The 15,058-nt window shown below is 38.4% G+C and overlaps 2 protein-coding genes across 2 annotated transcripts in view; both read right to left on the bottom strand.

The window, feature by feature from the left end:
- Window positions 1-1,740: 1,740 nt before the first annotated feature.
- epas1a (endothelial PAS domain protein 1a) lies at window positions 1,741-7,693 on the bottom strand. The gene is made up of 9 exons (XM_046069479.1): window positions 7,432-7,693; window positions 6,473-6,639; window positions 5,378-5,625; window positions 5,123-5,207; window positions 4,689-4,789; window positions 4,384-4,547; window positions 3,165-3,271; window positions 2,906-3,065; window positions 1,741-1,835 (listed from the first exon to the last, which is right to left on the bottom strand). Exons 1-9 carry the CDS (start codon window positions 7,455-7,457, stop codon window positions 1,772-1,774), a joined length of 1,122 nt encoding a protein of 373 aa, XP_045925435.1. The 5' UTR covers window positions 7,458-7,693; the 3' UTR covers window positions 1,741-1,771.
- A 208-nt stretch (window positions 7,694-7,901) lies between these two features.
- Window positions 7,902-15,058, bottom strand: part of prkcea (protein kinase C, epsilon a) — a 43,706-nt gene continuing 36,549 nt past the window's right edge. Inside the window, exons 10-15 of the mRNA XM_046068591.1 lie at window positions 14,530-14,703; window positions 14,289-14,443; window positions 13,793-13,931; window positions 12,899-13,087; window positions 11,034-11,180; window positions 7,902-9,800 (exon numbers count right to left, since the gene is read on the bottom strand). Coding sequence (XP_045924547.1) covers window positions 9,651-9,800; window positions 11,034-11,180; window positions 12,899-13,087; window positions 13,793-13,931; window positions 14,289-14,443; window positions 14,530-14,703 — 954 coding nt within the window. The 3' untranslated portion in view covers window positions 7,902-9,650. The remainder of the gene's footprint in view (window positions 9,801-11,033; window positions 11,181-12,898; window positions 13,088-13,792; window positions 13,932-14,288; window positions 14,444-14,529; window positions 14,704-15,058) is intronic.

Here is a 15,058-nt window from a genome sequence, read left to right as displayed (position 1 = left end):
AACTGAGCTTCCTGGTTGAAGCAAAACATCCTTATATACAAAATATCATTAAAACACATGTATGTGTTTAAGTGTGAGATACAGAAGTCACATTGAAGTATGTTGTACTGGACGTAATCACACATTAGCTTTCAAATAATATTCACATTTAAATCACAACATCATTTAAACATTGTTTTTCTATTTATTCTAGTTGGCATCTTTATTAAACAAAGACACTGAAAATTAAAGGGTATAATTAAAGGGTGACAGATCTAATTGGATTTATTTGCCAAGTTTCACGTATAAAGTTATTTGATCAGTATGGACAAGTGCACTACTCTAATCTACAGTCTACACTAATTATGTGACTACTTACTTGTCTAATCTGATCATGGTGTACTTGCCTAGAAGAAACAGCCCAAAGGTGACCATTTTGTATTAGCCCTGACGTAGGCCTTAACGGCTGAAACGCGTGGGCATTTTTTAAACTCTTATTATGACTAAACAGCCATGAGAAATTAAGGGCTTTTTTAAATCACTACCCCTTGAGTACCTCAGATTTCTTGTATAATTCAATTTTATATACTGTTTGCTAGCTGTAACAATGCTATGATTTTTAACATCATCATATCTTAACTTGTAACTGTAGCTACCAATAAATGTAGTTCAGCAAAAAGTGCAATAATTCTCTCTGAAACGTAGTGGAGTGGAAATTTAAACTAGCATGAAACGGAGTAAATGTACTTAGTTACTCTTTGAAATACAAACACTTCCTAATAACTAAAAAACAAAAACACCCCAGTAAAATTTAAACTTATATGTCTAGACACATCACCATATCAGTGTGTACTGGGCCAGTTATAGTACAGAAGGAGTTAAGGAGTGTGTTCTCTTAACAGCTGGTGAGAAGACTGCTTGTTTCAACACACACAACACAAACACACAAAAATATTTTAGTTTCAGTGTGATGACTATAGAGTAACTTATTATTGTATGCTGTTATTTCCTAACTTATTTATTGTCATCATGCATTTTATTCACTACAAAAGCCAGTTGAACCGAAACTTGAAATAGTACATTGTTTGTGTATGTGTGTGTGTGTGTGTGTGTGTGTGACAGAGTGTGAATGTGTGTGTGTGTGTGTGTGTGTGTGACAGAGTGTGAATTTAGAGGCCAAGAGGTAAAAAGTTGAAAAAGTTCCCACGAGAACTTTCCTATCGAGTGTTTCTATTCAGGAAGCTGTGGCTTTGACTTGCGTCTGCTCACATCTCCTCATCAGCACTATACGTATCTCTCTATATATACTCTGTGTGTGTGTGTGTGTGCGTGCGTGCGTGCGTGTGTGTGTGTGTCTGTGTGTCTATGCTTCACAGTCAGATGTCACCCCATGTGTCAGGTGGCTCGGAAGGAAACCCCAAAGGAAGTAAGGTCAGGCTCTGAGAGGTCAGGAAAAAGTCAAACTGCCAGCTTTCGTCAACAAATTTCAACTCTCACTACGCCCCGTCAACTGTCTGTCAACCACAGTCTACACCTAAAGTTATCTGCCTGAACTTTGGTTGTTAATCAACCATTCTCACCAAATATTTGAAGTTACATAATATATATGCGATTAAGTACTATACTTCAAATAGTGTAAGTAGAAGCAGGTTGACGAAAACACACAGAAAGTCTTTTTGATTTAGAAAGTTTTTTTATTTAATAAAAGTTATATCAATGAAAATAACTGATAAGAATTCATAGACAGAGGTAGAGAAGAGTGTTGGTTTTGCAGATTGTTTTTCAAACAGTTTCAGCTCCAATATCTGTGGGCAGTCTGGTCCAAGGAGAGCTGCAGGAACGGCTCCTCCACTCCACTGTGAGACACACATGCATACAGTATTAAAGCATTTATAAATAATAATAATAATAATAATAATAATAATAATAATAATAAGCTATTAGTTAATAGGACTTAATTTAAAAGATCAAACTTGTTTTGCATGTTTTAGCCCTTTGACTGTAACACTTCTGTTTTTACTTTAAACCATTTAACAAAGGATACAATGTTTATAATAAACAATGAGTCATTCAACACCACCACAACTAATTTTGAAAATCATTTAAGTCAATCATTTAAACATTTATGTCAATTTATCAAGCAGAATTGCTTTTCTCTGCTTTATAACATTGTAATTTGAATGTCTTTGGGTTTGGAACTGTTGGTCAGACAAAACAAGTCTTTCAAAAAGACCGGATAAAAGTGGCACTTTTCTTATGTTGAGCAGATTGTTGTTTGGCAACTAAAATTTAAAATCTTGGTCGTCAGCGTAACGTTAAACACACCAACAAAGAGAGCTTTTCAAACAGTCCATGCTTGTAACAAAACTCTATAGCCATGCTAGTGGTCCGTGACACTGTACTCAGGCTGCTCAGCAGTGATTTGAGCTAAATACTAACATCTGCATGTTAACACACTTACAATGCAAAATGCTAACGTATCCAGCAGGTATAATGTTTACCATGTTCACCAACTTAGTTTAGCATGTTAGCTAATAAGATAACCTTTGCTACTTAGCACTAAAAACAAAGTACAGCTGAGGCTGATGGGAATGGGATTATTTTGGTCATAAACCAAAGTAAATGGTCAGGAGATTGTCAAACTGATTATAATTAATTTTAAGGGGAACATTAATCCTGTAGTTGATGATAAAATTCACTAAAAACTACAAATGTCAGAAAGAGGAAAAGTCAGGGGATCATCAAAATCAGTAGGGTCTGTAGGATTCATCCTACTGGGAACATGAATGTCTGCACAAAGTTTCAGCTAGTGTTATAAAACATAAAGGTCATTGTGGAAGATTAGGCTTCATCAGTGTAGTTTCAGTTCTCTGCAAGAAGATTTAAATCAAATAACACACACACACACACACACACACACACACACCTGAGGACATAGGTAACACAGAGGATGCAGAGTGGCTGGTGGGCGCCGGGCCTGGGTCGGCCGCCGGGGATGACAGCACTGTGACTCTCCACCCAGACGTAACCTCCACCTTTCACCAGCATCCTGTACTGACCACTGACAGACTGGCTCTTAAAGCACACTGTAGAGAGAAAGAGAGAGACAGAGAGAGAGAGAGAGAGAGGTGAACTTAGATATTTACAGGTGTGTAATGTGCGTGTGTGTGTGCATCACTACTTACAGTTCAGATGATTTTTAGTCAAACAGCTTGTGTCCAGTGTGTGGCAGAGACCATAGATGGAACGGCCAAGCAGCTCCTCAGGGCTGTAACCTAAAAGTAGAGTCACTCTGCAAACACACAAACAGAATTAATATGAAGTTATTTCACAAAATACTGCCTGATTACAGTTTAAGCTCTTTACAATGACATAAAATGAGCACAATGAACTACCAATTTACTTAATTTTACTTATTCAGCATAAGCCACACACAAGTTCAAGGTTCACTTAGGGTCTAAAATAAAAAAGGGAAGGTAAAACAGGAACAAAGCAGCAGTTAAAGTTCTGATTACGTTTGTCACGCTAAATTAACCCCTTAAAATCCAGTTTTCTCTTTTGGTTTCCCATTATGTAGCTTGAAGGAAGTTAAATCATCCAATTTCACATTCTCACAGGATCAAATATTCTGATTCAGCTTGCTTCAGCTGTTCAAGGAAGCAATATGATGTTTGCACTGAGAGAAATATTCACCATCAAGACTCATATTTGCTGTCTTTGGGAACTTTGAGATTTTCACTAGAATTTAAAATAAAGTTCTGTGGGTTTGAATTTATAATGTGTCAGTGAGGTTTAAAAAATAAAAAATATCCCTATTTAAGACAGAAGATGCTTTTTTGTTCTTTTAGTCAGGAAATGTCTCAACCTCATTACAACATAACGGTAACAGATACAAATCAAATCTATGATGCATTAGAGTTTTTTGATAAGCACCACACCAAAAACAGAGGAATTTTGAGTATCTATTTTAAACACGTGGAAGTAATTAAACTGACTGTGTTAATCTTAATAGCGTAGTTAGCACACTGGATAAACTCATTCAATGAACCAGTAGAACAAATATCAGTGCAGTTGCTGAACAAAAGTGGACACGGGTTAAGTTTGATCAATTTCCGTCCTTTTTTCTTTTCTTTTTTTTTCCAACATTGCGAAATTAAATTATGACTCATGTATTACATAACATGGACATACATTCTTACACCACTGTGCTGAATTAAAACATGAACAGGGCAACACTACTTCTATGTGGGTTTTTATTTTCAGTTTCATTTTACTATCAAATTTTAGCTGATTCACAAGTTGTGATAGAGCATACAAGTTGGTTGGTAACAGCACAATGGCCCATTTAAATAAATACTAACTCACTTATACATGGGTATGTGCTTTCAAGTGTGTGTAAATCACCTCTGCTCACAGTATGTGAACCTCATGTCCATGCTGTGCTGGCTGGTGAAGGTATGTGTGCTGAGGAGTGTGTGTGAGAGGGGCAGAGTCTGGCATGTTAACAGCAGGCAGGACACTGAAGACGGGGCGACACACACCTTCGCTCGGCCCTGACAGTGGAGGACCTAAAACCCCAGAGAGATTGGGATTAAAGTTTAACAAATAAATATGATCAGAAACTTTTTGCTGATTCACAATGTTGTGAGATTTCAGAAATAGCAAAAAAGTGTCAAGTTTTGTTTCAAGAGGTATTGTTTTTCACCAACCTTCCACGTAGCTGACTTGAGGTTGGCGCTCCTTCCTCTGTGCGTCAGAGCGCTTTTTATCCTCATGACAAAGTCCCTCTTTCCACCGCACCAAACTTCCCCTAAAAAACAGGTAATTTAATATATAGATAAACCTGTTCAAACTTGTATGATCTCTCAAAAACAAAACACAACCACAAGATATACAATCCAGGCTGAACATAGACTCTTGCTGCCAACAGTATACTGTCTTACATTCCTGGAGACTTACCCTAATTCTAAATACAAACACTACTTGCCTAACCCTAATCCTTAGCCTAACCTTAAACTGAGTCTTCATCCTGAAATTTAATTATTTACATTATGGGGACTGGCATTTTGTCCCCAAAGAGAAGGCAAGTCCCCACCATGTCCCCACAATAATACACACCCCTCACACACAATCACAAACACACCTGCTGACAGACGTAGATTATTTCTGATTTCTTCGTGGTCACAAGGGTGAGTAAACTCAAAAATATTGTGTCCCATCAGCTCAGTCTGTCAGAGGACATAAAGCACGTGTTTATCTTCAAATCTTGAATCCTAGATGTATACCATTACATCATTCATTCATTTAGAAATGTGTGTGTGTGTGTGTGTGTGTGTGTGTGTGTGTGTGTGTGTGTGTGTGTGTGTGTGTGTGTGTGTGTGTGTGTGTGTGTATGTACCTGTGTCAATCCCATGTACTTGCAGACATTGTCAGACAGGAAGATCATGTCTCCCTCGGTGGACAGGACCATCAGAAATCCCTCCAGGGTCCTCAGGTACATGTCTGTCTCCTCTGAGGCTTCGAGATCCTCTGTTTCTTTCTCCTTCTCACCACGTCCTCCGCCATACTCTCGCCGCTCCTCTCCACTTTCCATTCCTTGTCCATGTTTTACTGTGTGACTGGCCTCTGCTTTTGTCCCAGCGTTCCCTGATCCATTGCAAAAAAGGAAGTGATTTTATTGATTGTGTTGCTGTTTGGTTTTTTATAAAATTGATGTGAAAAATAGTTTCATGGGAAACTACTCTATTTTATCTACTCTTCTTTTCTTTGGGTTCAGTATTTATGGGAACTTTGAAAAAAGGATGTGGTGTTCTTGTAATTACTTGCCGTATTGCTACGTGTGTCTGTTGTGTGTTCCAGGTGTTAAGAGACTTCCTCTGTCTAACATCTGTCTCAAAACCCACCAGTCTTGTGACAACAATTTACCACAACAAACTGATCAAATTCACTCAAGAAAGACCACACAGCAGAAGACACGTTTTGCAAAAAAGTACATTTCAATTATACATTCATGGTTCATTCATGGATTCATGGTTGAATCCCTCTTAAGTGAAGATGTTATTTAGTTTCAGGACATTAACTTATTTTATTTATGATTGCAATTTTTTATTATTATTTGTTGCATATTAATATTCTGAATGGAAATTTTTTTGTTTATTTTATTTTTTAATTATTATCATTAATATTATTATTATTTTAAATATTTTTGTTTATAATTTACAATAAATGTGGCCAACGGCGCAGCAAAGATTATTGACATTTAGATTTTACAGACACATGCACTTAACTGTTCAACATAACCTTTTATCTAAATATTGCAAAAATATACAGCAATATATAAAAAAAATACATACCAATATCAATGAATGTCATCTAAATAAATATATTGATATCATTTTTGCCTGTTTTTGAAAGACATCTTTTGACCAGGGATTGTGTTAGATGTTTGCCTATGTAGATGCAAGCCCCCCTTAATGTGTGTGTGATGACTGACCTTTTAGCACTTTGTGGATGCGTATGTAGCTGAGGGCGAGGCGAATGACTGAGGGCTTGTCCAGGTGAGTTCGGACAGAGGGTTGGAGAGGCAGGAGACGAGACAAATCTCCAAACACGTCAGACTCAACCCGTCGTCTCCTTCTGGCTGCCTCACGGCTGATCGCCCTACAGAGGACAGAGGTCAGGGAAGAAACACGTAATACTCATGTCATCTTAATAAAATGTACATGGATTTTAATGACTTTAAGTACAATAGAGTCACTATAAACTCACAAAGCATTAACACAGACACTACACATCGCTTTGTGAATATAGAAGGGATACACACACACTGTAACTCCATACTGGATGAGAATAAGAGAAATATTATGATAGCATAGAAATTTTACTTTTTGTTGTAGTTACTGAGTAATAAGTACTAAACATACTTACACATTATTGTATTTGTTTTTTGTTAGTTATTAATATTCAATTATATTTATCCAGAAATTCAAGCGAGTTAAAGTCACTTGCAGAGGTGCAAGACAGCAAGTGTATTTTACTCAAAGTCTTACTATACTTATACTGTTAAGTAATGCTGTACTTTTTACTGTACATTTTGCTCACTACAGCTGAATCTTCAGGTTCAGACTCTACCTTCAGCAAGAAATAAAACTGATTAAAAAAAAAATCTATCCAAACAGTCATGTTTCAGCTTGACGACACAGCGATGACACTCTTTATCTGATAGCTTGTAGAGAATTTCTCAACATCTCAACTCATTATGCATGCATGAGCATAAGCACCACCATACCATCGCTGGGCTTACCACATCACCTCAGTTACTAACCAAACTCACACAGAAACACTTAAATTAAATTAGAACAGTTTGAATATTCAGTATGTTCAAAAACATCATATATACTGTGAAGACGGTTATCAAAGGGTCTCTGTGCACAAAGCAACATAGAGCTTTACCTTCTCTTCTCCTTGTCGGCTGTCATCGTGTCCCGCAGGCGTCTCTATCTTGTGTCATGGTGAACGTTAAGAGATGGCGGAAGCAGGAGTTCATAACACAGCAGGGAATCTCCCCGCTACAATTTGCACCATCACAGGTAGTCTAATTAATATGGGAGGCAATTAGTGGTGCCAACTGTCACAAGGCAAGTTGTCCCCCTGCAGCACAGATGACTTGACTCCAACGTGTCTTCTCTCCCCTATTTGCATGTGCATCACCTACAGGCCTCCAAAATTGTAGCACACTGATAGGTCAGCTGGAAAAGCATCACCCTCCCCTCCCCTTGTTACCTCTCTCCACTCCACCCTCTTCTCTCTTCTTCTCTCACACAAACTTTAAAGCATCCCACAGAACAGAACTGCCTCTGAACAGCAGCGGGCGAGAATCGATAAAAAACAGGAAGGAAAGATGACACAGAGGAGTCTGGGAGTGATGTAGACAGCTCAGTGTTTTATTGGAATCAGACCAGACAGGACTAGCCTGGCTGTTGCACTACATTTTGGCACAGAGTAAGATAGTGTGACCAGGAACAGCCCTACCCCTGGGTGCACAAAGCTTCACTACACACCGACTCTACTGCACACAGAGCAACCAGCTCGCCTTCAGATCACTGTACAGTACACGCGACAACAGTCCTTCTCTGTGTGTGCATGTGTGTGTGGGTCTGTAAGAAAGAGAGTGAGAAGAAGAGGGAGGAGGCAAAGGAGAGAGTCTGTATGTGGTGTTTTGTGCGTGTGTGTGTGTGTGTGTTTGAAATAAGAGGTATTCAGCTGCTGGTTTTCCACATTTCTTTTCGCCCCTGGCTTTAACAGACCTATGATAGTATAGTTATAGTATTTTACATAAAGGTTTCCTCCAGATACACTTTACAATAATAATAATAATTATAATTATAATAATAAAAAAGAAACAGAGCAATAAGAAAGAAAAGCCATGAAAAAAAGCAAAAGTCAGAAGAGCAAGTGGTTTTGGCTGAGTGAGACGGCTGCTGGAGGCAGGAAAGGGGAATTGGTACTTTGGATCAGAGGGGAAGGAAGGAGGGGGGGGCTGAAAACACTGATGGTAACTATAGAAACAGAAATGCTGAAGACAAAAAGTCCCACACTGACGGGAGAGAAAAAAAGTCATGCATTCACACATATGAAAACGTACATTCACAACAAAAAAAAAAAAACGCCCACAGGCCAGCACATTCACGCCGGTAGAACAGACACGGACTCTGAAACTAGCAGATGGGATGAAATAGCTGGAAATCGGGCTTTTAACTGCTACACAGGCCGCCTGTAACACTCCGCTCCACATAATTAGTTCAATAGCCTGTAACTTGTAAGCTCGACATTCACTTTATGCACACAAAACAGGAAGATATGGAGTGAGTGTGTCAAACGACAGCAAAGATTTCAATCAAACCACAATCTAACAACAACAACAAAAAAACACACACTTGAGGAGAAAAAAAAAGACAAATATAACACATTAACAAACAAAACCATAAAATATATAGATAGTACAGGGTATTGCACAAAGGGTATTTTGGCCCTAACTGGTCCACAATAAGGACAGTAATAACACAGGTAGGGTGCTTGTCCATGCGCCACGACTCTCCTTTACTAGCAGACGATACCAACACAATACAGCCACTCAACACAGGCTATATACAGGCCTCTGCACCCAGCACCTACTGTACAGTCCACATGTATAATGGTGCTGGGGAGAGAAGCAGTGTGAGAGTGTGAGTGTGTGAGAGTGTGTGTGTGTGTGTGTGTGTGTGTGTGTGTGTGTGTTCGGTTGTCTGAGCATGTGCAGTGAGCTTGTGTAGGTGTATGAAAGTGTGTCTGTGTGAGTAAAACTTGGGATTGTAGTGTGTGTGTAAATCTGCACTGAAAGTGTGCACATGGGAATGTGTGTGAGAGAGCATGTGCAGGTGTGTATATTCATATTCATAGTCATATTCATATTTATATTCATAATAAACCCAGGCAACAAGAACAACACAATGCAAGTAAAGAATATTCCAAAAGTAACAACAACCAATAGCTTCAAAGTGTGTGTGTGTGTGTGTGTGTGTTTTGTAAAGGGATTTATGGTTCTACACATGTATGAGTGTCAGCAATGTGTGCGTACGTGCCAGGTTTAGTGTTGTTGGATCAATGTGTGTGTGTGTGTGTGTGTGTGTGTGTTAGGTCTGCGTCTCCTCGGGGGCGCAGTAGGAGAAGTCTTTGAACTCCTCCTGGTTGATCTGTCGGATGATGGCCTCGTCTGTAGGCGTCAACACAGGGTCCTCCTTGGTGAAGTCCTGATCAAAGTTATTCACATCTCGCTTGGTCTTCTGCAGAGGCACGCACACACACACACACACACACACACACACACACACATACAGAGGGGAAGGACGTCAGTGGAAGAAACTTCACGACAATCAAGTGCTGTAAAAGTGATATTAGAGCGACACCTTCTGACTGCTAAGACTTACTGCCTTTTCTGTATATGACTGACAAAAATATTTAATTATTGCGTATATGTATTTCATAATAAATCTTTATTAATGTCAAGAACATTTCTTTTTGAGAATTTCTTCTAATCTTTGCTTTTGCATTTTATTGTGAAACATGGATTGCAAGTTTTTGAATATTTTGTATACTATATATTTTGTACTTGAACATTTTTGATCTCTTTACTTTTCTTTATCTATATTTCTATATTTATGTTTATGTGTACTTTTAAGCACCAATATACCAAGGCAATTTTTTTGTATGTGAAAATGTACCTTGCAATAAATCTGATTCTGATTCAAATTCAGGAAATTTTTACTTCCTCAGATATAAAGCTTGGTATTGTTTGACAATGTGCCAGTGCAAGTGCCAGTGCAAATAGCATGCCAAAACAAAAATGCTTTAAATGATACCTTATTTTGAGAAATGTAAACATGCATGTAAACTTCTTGAATGCATTTGTGTTTAACTTACACAAAGCACCCATGGAAGAACCTTTCTTAAAATCAAATACAGCCTAAATACCATATAACATTTCAGAGAAATAACAGTGTTTCTCTTAAAAATGAAAAGATAAATAACAAAGCAATAACAAGCACACTCAGGTTTTGCTGCTGTCGTTTTTAGTACTCGACTATTTGATGCTCAGTGCTATGGACACTTTTTGGTCGGTACACAACAGTGGTTGATATTCACAACCCAGTCCTACTCAGGCCACTACACATTCTTCAAATAAATCAATCTGAGAAGCAAAAAGACTCAACTGCTCACAACTCATAGAGATGTGCAACCTGTAACATGGGGTCACAAATACACACTGCCTAATTTTAAGGAGTAACAAGCCAAAAAGATTAACCAGTGTCCTACAGTTTTACTTTTTTAAATGTAGGATACATAATACAATACATATATATATAAGTGCATTTAAACCAAGTATGTAAAAATGTCACATTGGAACATTGGAACATCATAGTTCACATTTTTGTTGGACTTACAGTTGTGTAAAGATGTAAAAAAAAACAAAAAAAAAACATTGTGTGTGCTTGTGTTTGTCTTTGTGTGTTTCTTACAATCCGGGGTTTAAAGGGTGGTTTGACTTTTCTCTGCTCCAGCAGGACCCAGTCAATCTCCCTGAAGAAGGCATGAGTCTTGATGGCCTCCTCACAGCCCTGGCTCACCACACAGCCCAGGCGTTTGGCCGGGTTCTTGGTCATGAACTACACATAAAAACACACACAATAAGCACTTTTAATTTGAAATTATATTGTCTGAAAAACCACCCCTGTTTAAGACACTTTGCTGTGGTTTCATCCATAAAATGACGAGGACAAGCAGAAAGCATTTGAGTGCTAATAATAGAGCTGAGGTATTAATGGCTCTGCGGATGGTACAAACAAAGAGGCGTAGTGGCAGAGTGATGAAACAGGTCAGCAGATTGCTGGTGTTATTTACTGTCACTGAAAGCTGCACCTCATCTCTTCTGTTGTTTGTTCAGTATTTTAAGAGCATCTACTGTGGTTTTATGATCGCATCGTTATTACTTTGACCTCTGTGACTGACTTTTTTATTCTTCTTAGAATGACAGCAAATTGAATCGTAACACCTCTGTGTTAAGTGCACTTTGAATGTGTTTCATTTGTTCGTGTGGTTAGCTCTGAGGATAGAAACATGAATGATAGCATGACAACAACGCCCACAAAAACATTGGACAATGACAAACAGCTAAAAGATCTCAAGTGAAACCTTTTTGCATGAAATACTTTCAAAGTAAATTTCTGGAGGTCACAGACATCCATTTCATAATGCAGCATGGTGATTTAAAGGTGAAAAGAGACCTGGACATCTAGGTTAAAACCTGGCTACATCTGGCAAAAAAGGAAGCTTTTCAGACATCTAGATTTCATACAACTGTCATTTCAGAGTGCCTGCATTTCAACATTAAAATGTAGCCAGTTAAAAAAGTTGCAACAACTGTTATTTGTAACCTAGCCCCACTTTTTCTTCTCATGTATTACCACTACAAATTAAAGTCACAGCAGGGCTGAGCATCTGATTTTCCCAATAAAACATTTGTGGTGATTTGTGATGAACAAAATGAACTGCTGATCTGAAGGCGCTTCCAGAATCAAAATTACAAAACTCTTGTAACCATCTGGATGAATTTGTGTGTTGAATGTATTGCATCATAAAAAAGATTTTTAACCTGAATAAAGACAGTAGCTGGGAATGACATACATCTCCTTGCTCAACTTGTACAACGTGAAGTCATTTTACTGTCTTTTATATTTGTTCATATTGATGTTGCTTTCTGTTATGTCATATATTTAAATAAAATACTGATATTCATATACTTCTTATGTTATAAAAAAAAGAGCAAAAACTTCAACCTCAACAAGAGGTTGAAAATCCTTTTTCATCACGCGACAGGCGGAATAATCTTCCATCCAGATCTTCAGAAAAGTCCGATGATTCTGGAAATACCTTCAGCGCAGCAAATGTTGTTAAACAATCATCAGAAAATTGGATGCTTAGCTCTTTGGCTCAAATCTAATGGTAATACATGTCACAAAGTGGGGCTCTGTGTAACCAAGACATCCAAAAAACTTCCCTTCTCAACCAAATTCAGACCAGAGTTAACTTGTTATGGCCCCCAAAATGAGTAAAAATCTCTTTGTGGAATCAACATAACATAATATTTCTCTATTTTAATCTGTTGATTTCGTAATAAAAAGTCTCAAATGTGCAATGATGACACAAAAAGCAAAACAGGGCATTTGTGTCCATTACAGTATCTGATTGTGACAAAATCTAAATTTAAACTATTGGACAATTTAAATCACTGCTGAAGAAGATGAGATGCGAGCTTTTCAAACTCTTATAATCAAATAAAGAAAATGTTGAAAGAAGTATGTGAAGGTGACGAGACGACCCGTACCGCTCTGAGGATTGAAACAGCTTCTTTGCTGAGCCACACAGGGTAGAGGACGTCGTCATGGAGAATCGACTCAAACAAGTCGTCTTCATTATCGGCTTCGAACGGAGGCTGTCCGGCCATCATCTCATACATCAGCACACCCAGGGCCCACCAGTCCACAGAGGCACCATACTCCAGCTCCTGCAGGATCTGGATTCAACAACATGACACATGAACAGATGCTGCTGTGACATCAACCTCCACCTGTACTGCAACACAGGTCCACGAGTGCAAAGTACTCGAGTATAAAGTAATATAAAATATATCATGTCTCACTCACACCTGTTAACTACAATCAAGCACTCTGATGTTTGCCATGTTCTGGTAGTAGGTCAAGAGAGCTTAACACAAAAGGTAATTCATAGTTTCCTTTAAGGGCAAAATTAGAGATAATTTACAGCCGTCTGAGGGATATTTTATCTTTTGGGGTCCGTTGAAAAAAAGAGAAAAGAAAAAAGAAAAAAGATGAAATGAAGGAAAGGAAAGAAGGGAACAAAGTAAAAAAGAAAATAGGACGGAGACATGCTGAAAATATTCTCTAAAACATTTTAGATTAAATGATAAAAGTCGTGCTGAAACCAGGCTAGTTTTCAGACTTAATCAATGGTTGGCATTTTGGAGAAGACAAGATTTTTACCTGACAACAACCAGATTTAAGTAAGTACCATACTTGTCATACTTGTTTTCCTAGTGTTCTATGATATTAAACTGAATATCTTTTGGTTTTAAACTGTTGCAGCCCTACCAGTAACATAAAACTGCATTTTAGTATAGCACTTGAGTAAATATACTTAGTTACATTGCATATCTAATCAACAGAAAAACCAAGGGAGACAATACAACAGCTCAGCTCACCTCAGGGGCGATGTAGTCGGGCGTGCCACAGAAGGTGGTGGTGGTGACTCCGTTCATGATGCCCTCTTTGCACATGCCAAAGTCTGCCAGCTTACAGTGTCCCTCTGCATCCAACAGGATGTTATCAAGCTTCAGATCCCTGAGAAAGAAAAAGGGAGAGCTAGAGAATTAGCACCATCTGGTTTCCATAACAGTTGGTCTTGTTGGGAGAAGTGAGCAGGCAAAGTAAAAAAACACAAAAAACAAAACTTGAGAATCACCCCGTAAAGCAATAAAAGTGTAAAACATGTCATACACCTTCTGGTATGTTCCTGGTAAGATAACGATTTGCAAAATTCTTTAATAAACCTTACAGTAGTTCTTCAAATAATAATAACTTTCCTATCAGGATTCACCTCTAAAATAAGACAGAAAATGAAATAGCATAAAGAATCTATAAGATATTTCTTGCTCAAAGTGATTTGAGAGATTTCGTAAAACAATTTGGGACTTTTACCTGTAGATGACCCCGTTACGGTGCAGAAACATGAGGGCTGAGGTGACTTCTGCGGCGTAGAAACGAGAGCGAGGTTCATCAAACTTTCTGGACCGCTGAATCTGGAACATTAGGTCTCCTCCATTCACATATTCCATTACAAAAAACAAACGGTCCTGCAAAGAGAGAGAGAGGTATGAGACAGAGAAAACAAAGATGAACTATCAAATCTGCATGTGCACGTGCTGTCCCTTGGTCCTACCCGTGTCTGGAAGCAGCAGTAGAGCTGGGTGAGGTAGGGATGTCGGCGGGCAAGGGCGAGGATGCGCTTCTCGGTCATGGTGCAGTCCACGTCGTCGTCCTGCAGAATCACATCCTTTTTCAAAACTTTGACTGCGTAAACCTCCTCTGTCCCCTTCAGCTCCGCTAGCATCACCTGCATAGGAGATAAAAGACAGGGGAGATAGGAGGGAGAGCAAAGGGGTTTAGATGATGCCGTGAAAGATGGGTGAAAAAAACAGAAGAAAGGAAGTGAGCAGAAAGAACAAAAGCAGATCAGTAAGCAAACTTTCTAACGGTTAGATAATGTTGGTTAATAGACTTCAACTTCAGGTGTAGAATATATTCATACACTGAAAATAATGTATGTTGTGAAGAGGATATCTACGTTCAATCAGCACGGATTGTTTGTCGAACATGATTCTTGAACTACAGGTTGATAAACAGTCGACAAATCGCATAATTGTGCAAATGTTTGAAAAACTTTTAGTTTAAAATAGACGCTCTTTAAA

Source organism: Micropterus dolomieu, linkage group LG14, assembly GCF_021292245.1.
Source record: "Micropterus dolomieu isolate WLL.071019.BEF.003 ecotype Adirondacks linkage group LG14, ASM2129224v1, whole genome shotgun sequence".
Taxonomy (NCBI): Eukaryota; Metazoa; Chordata; class Actinopteri; order Centrarchiformes; family Centrarchidae; genus Micropterus; species Micropterus dolomieu.
Note: the sequence above shows the minus strand (reverse complement) of the source record. Positions and strands in the feature narration are given on the sequence as shown.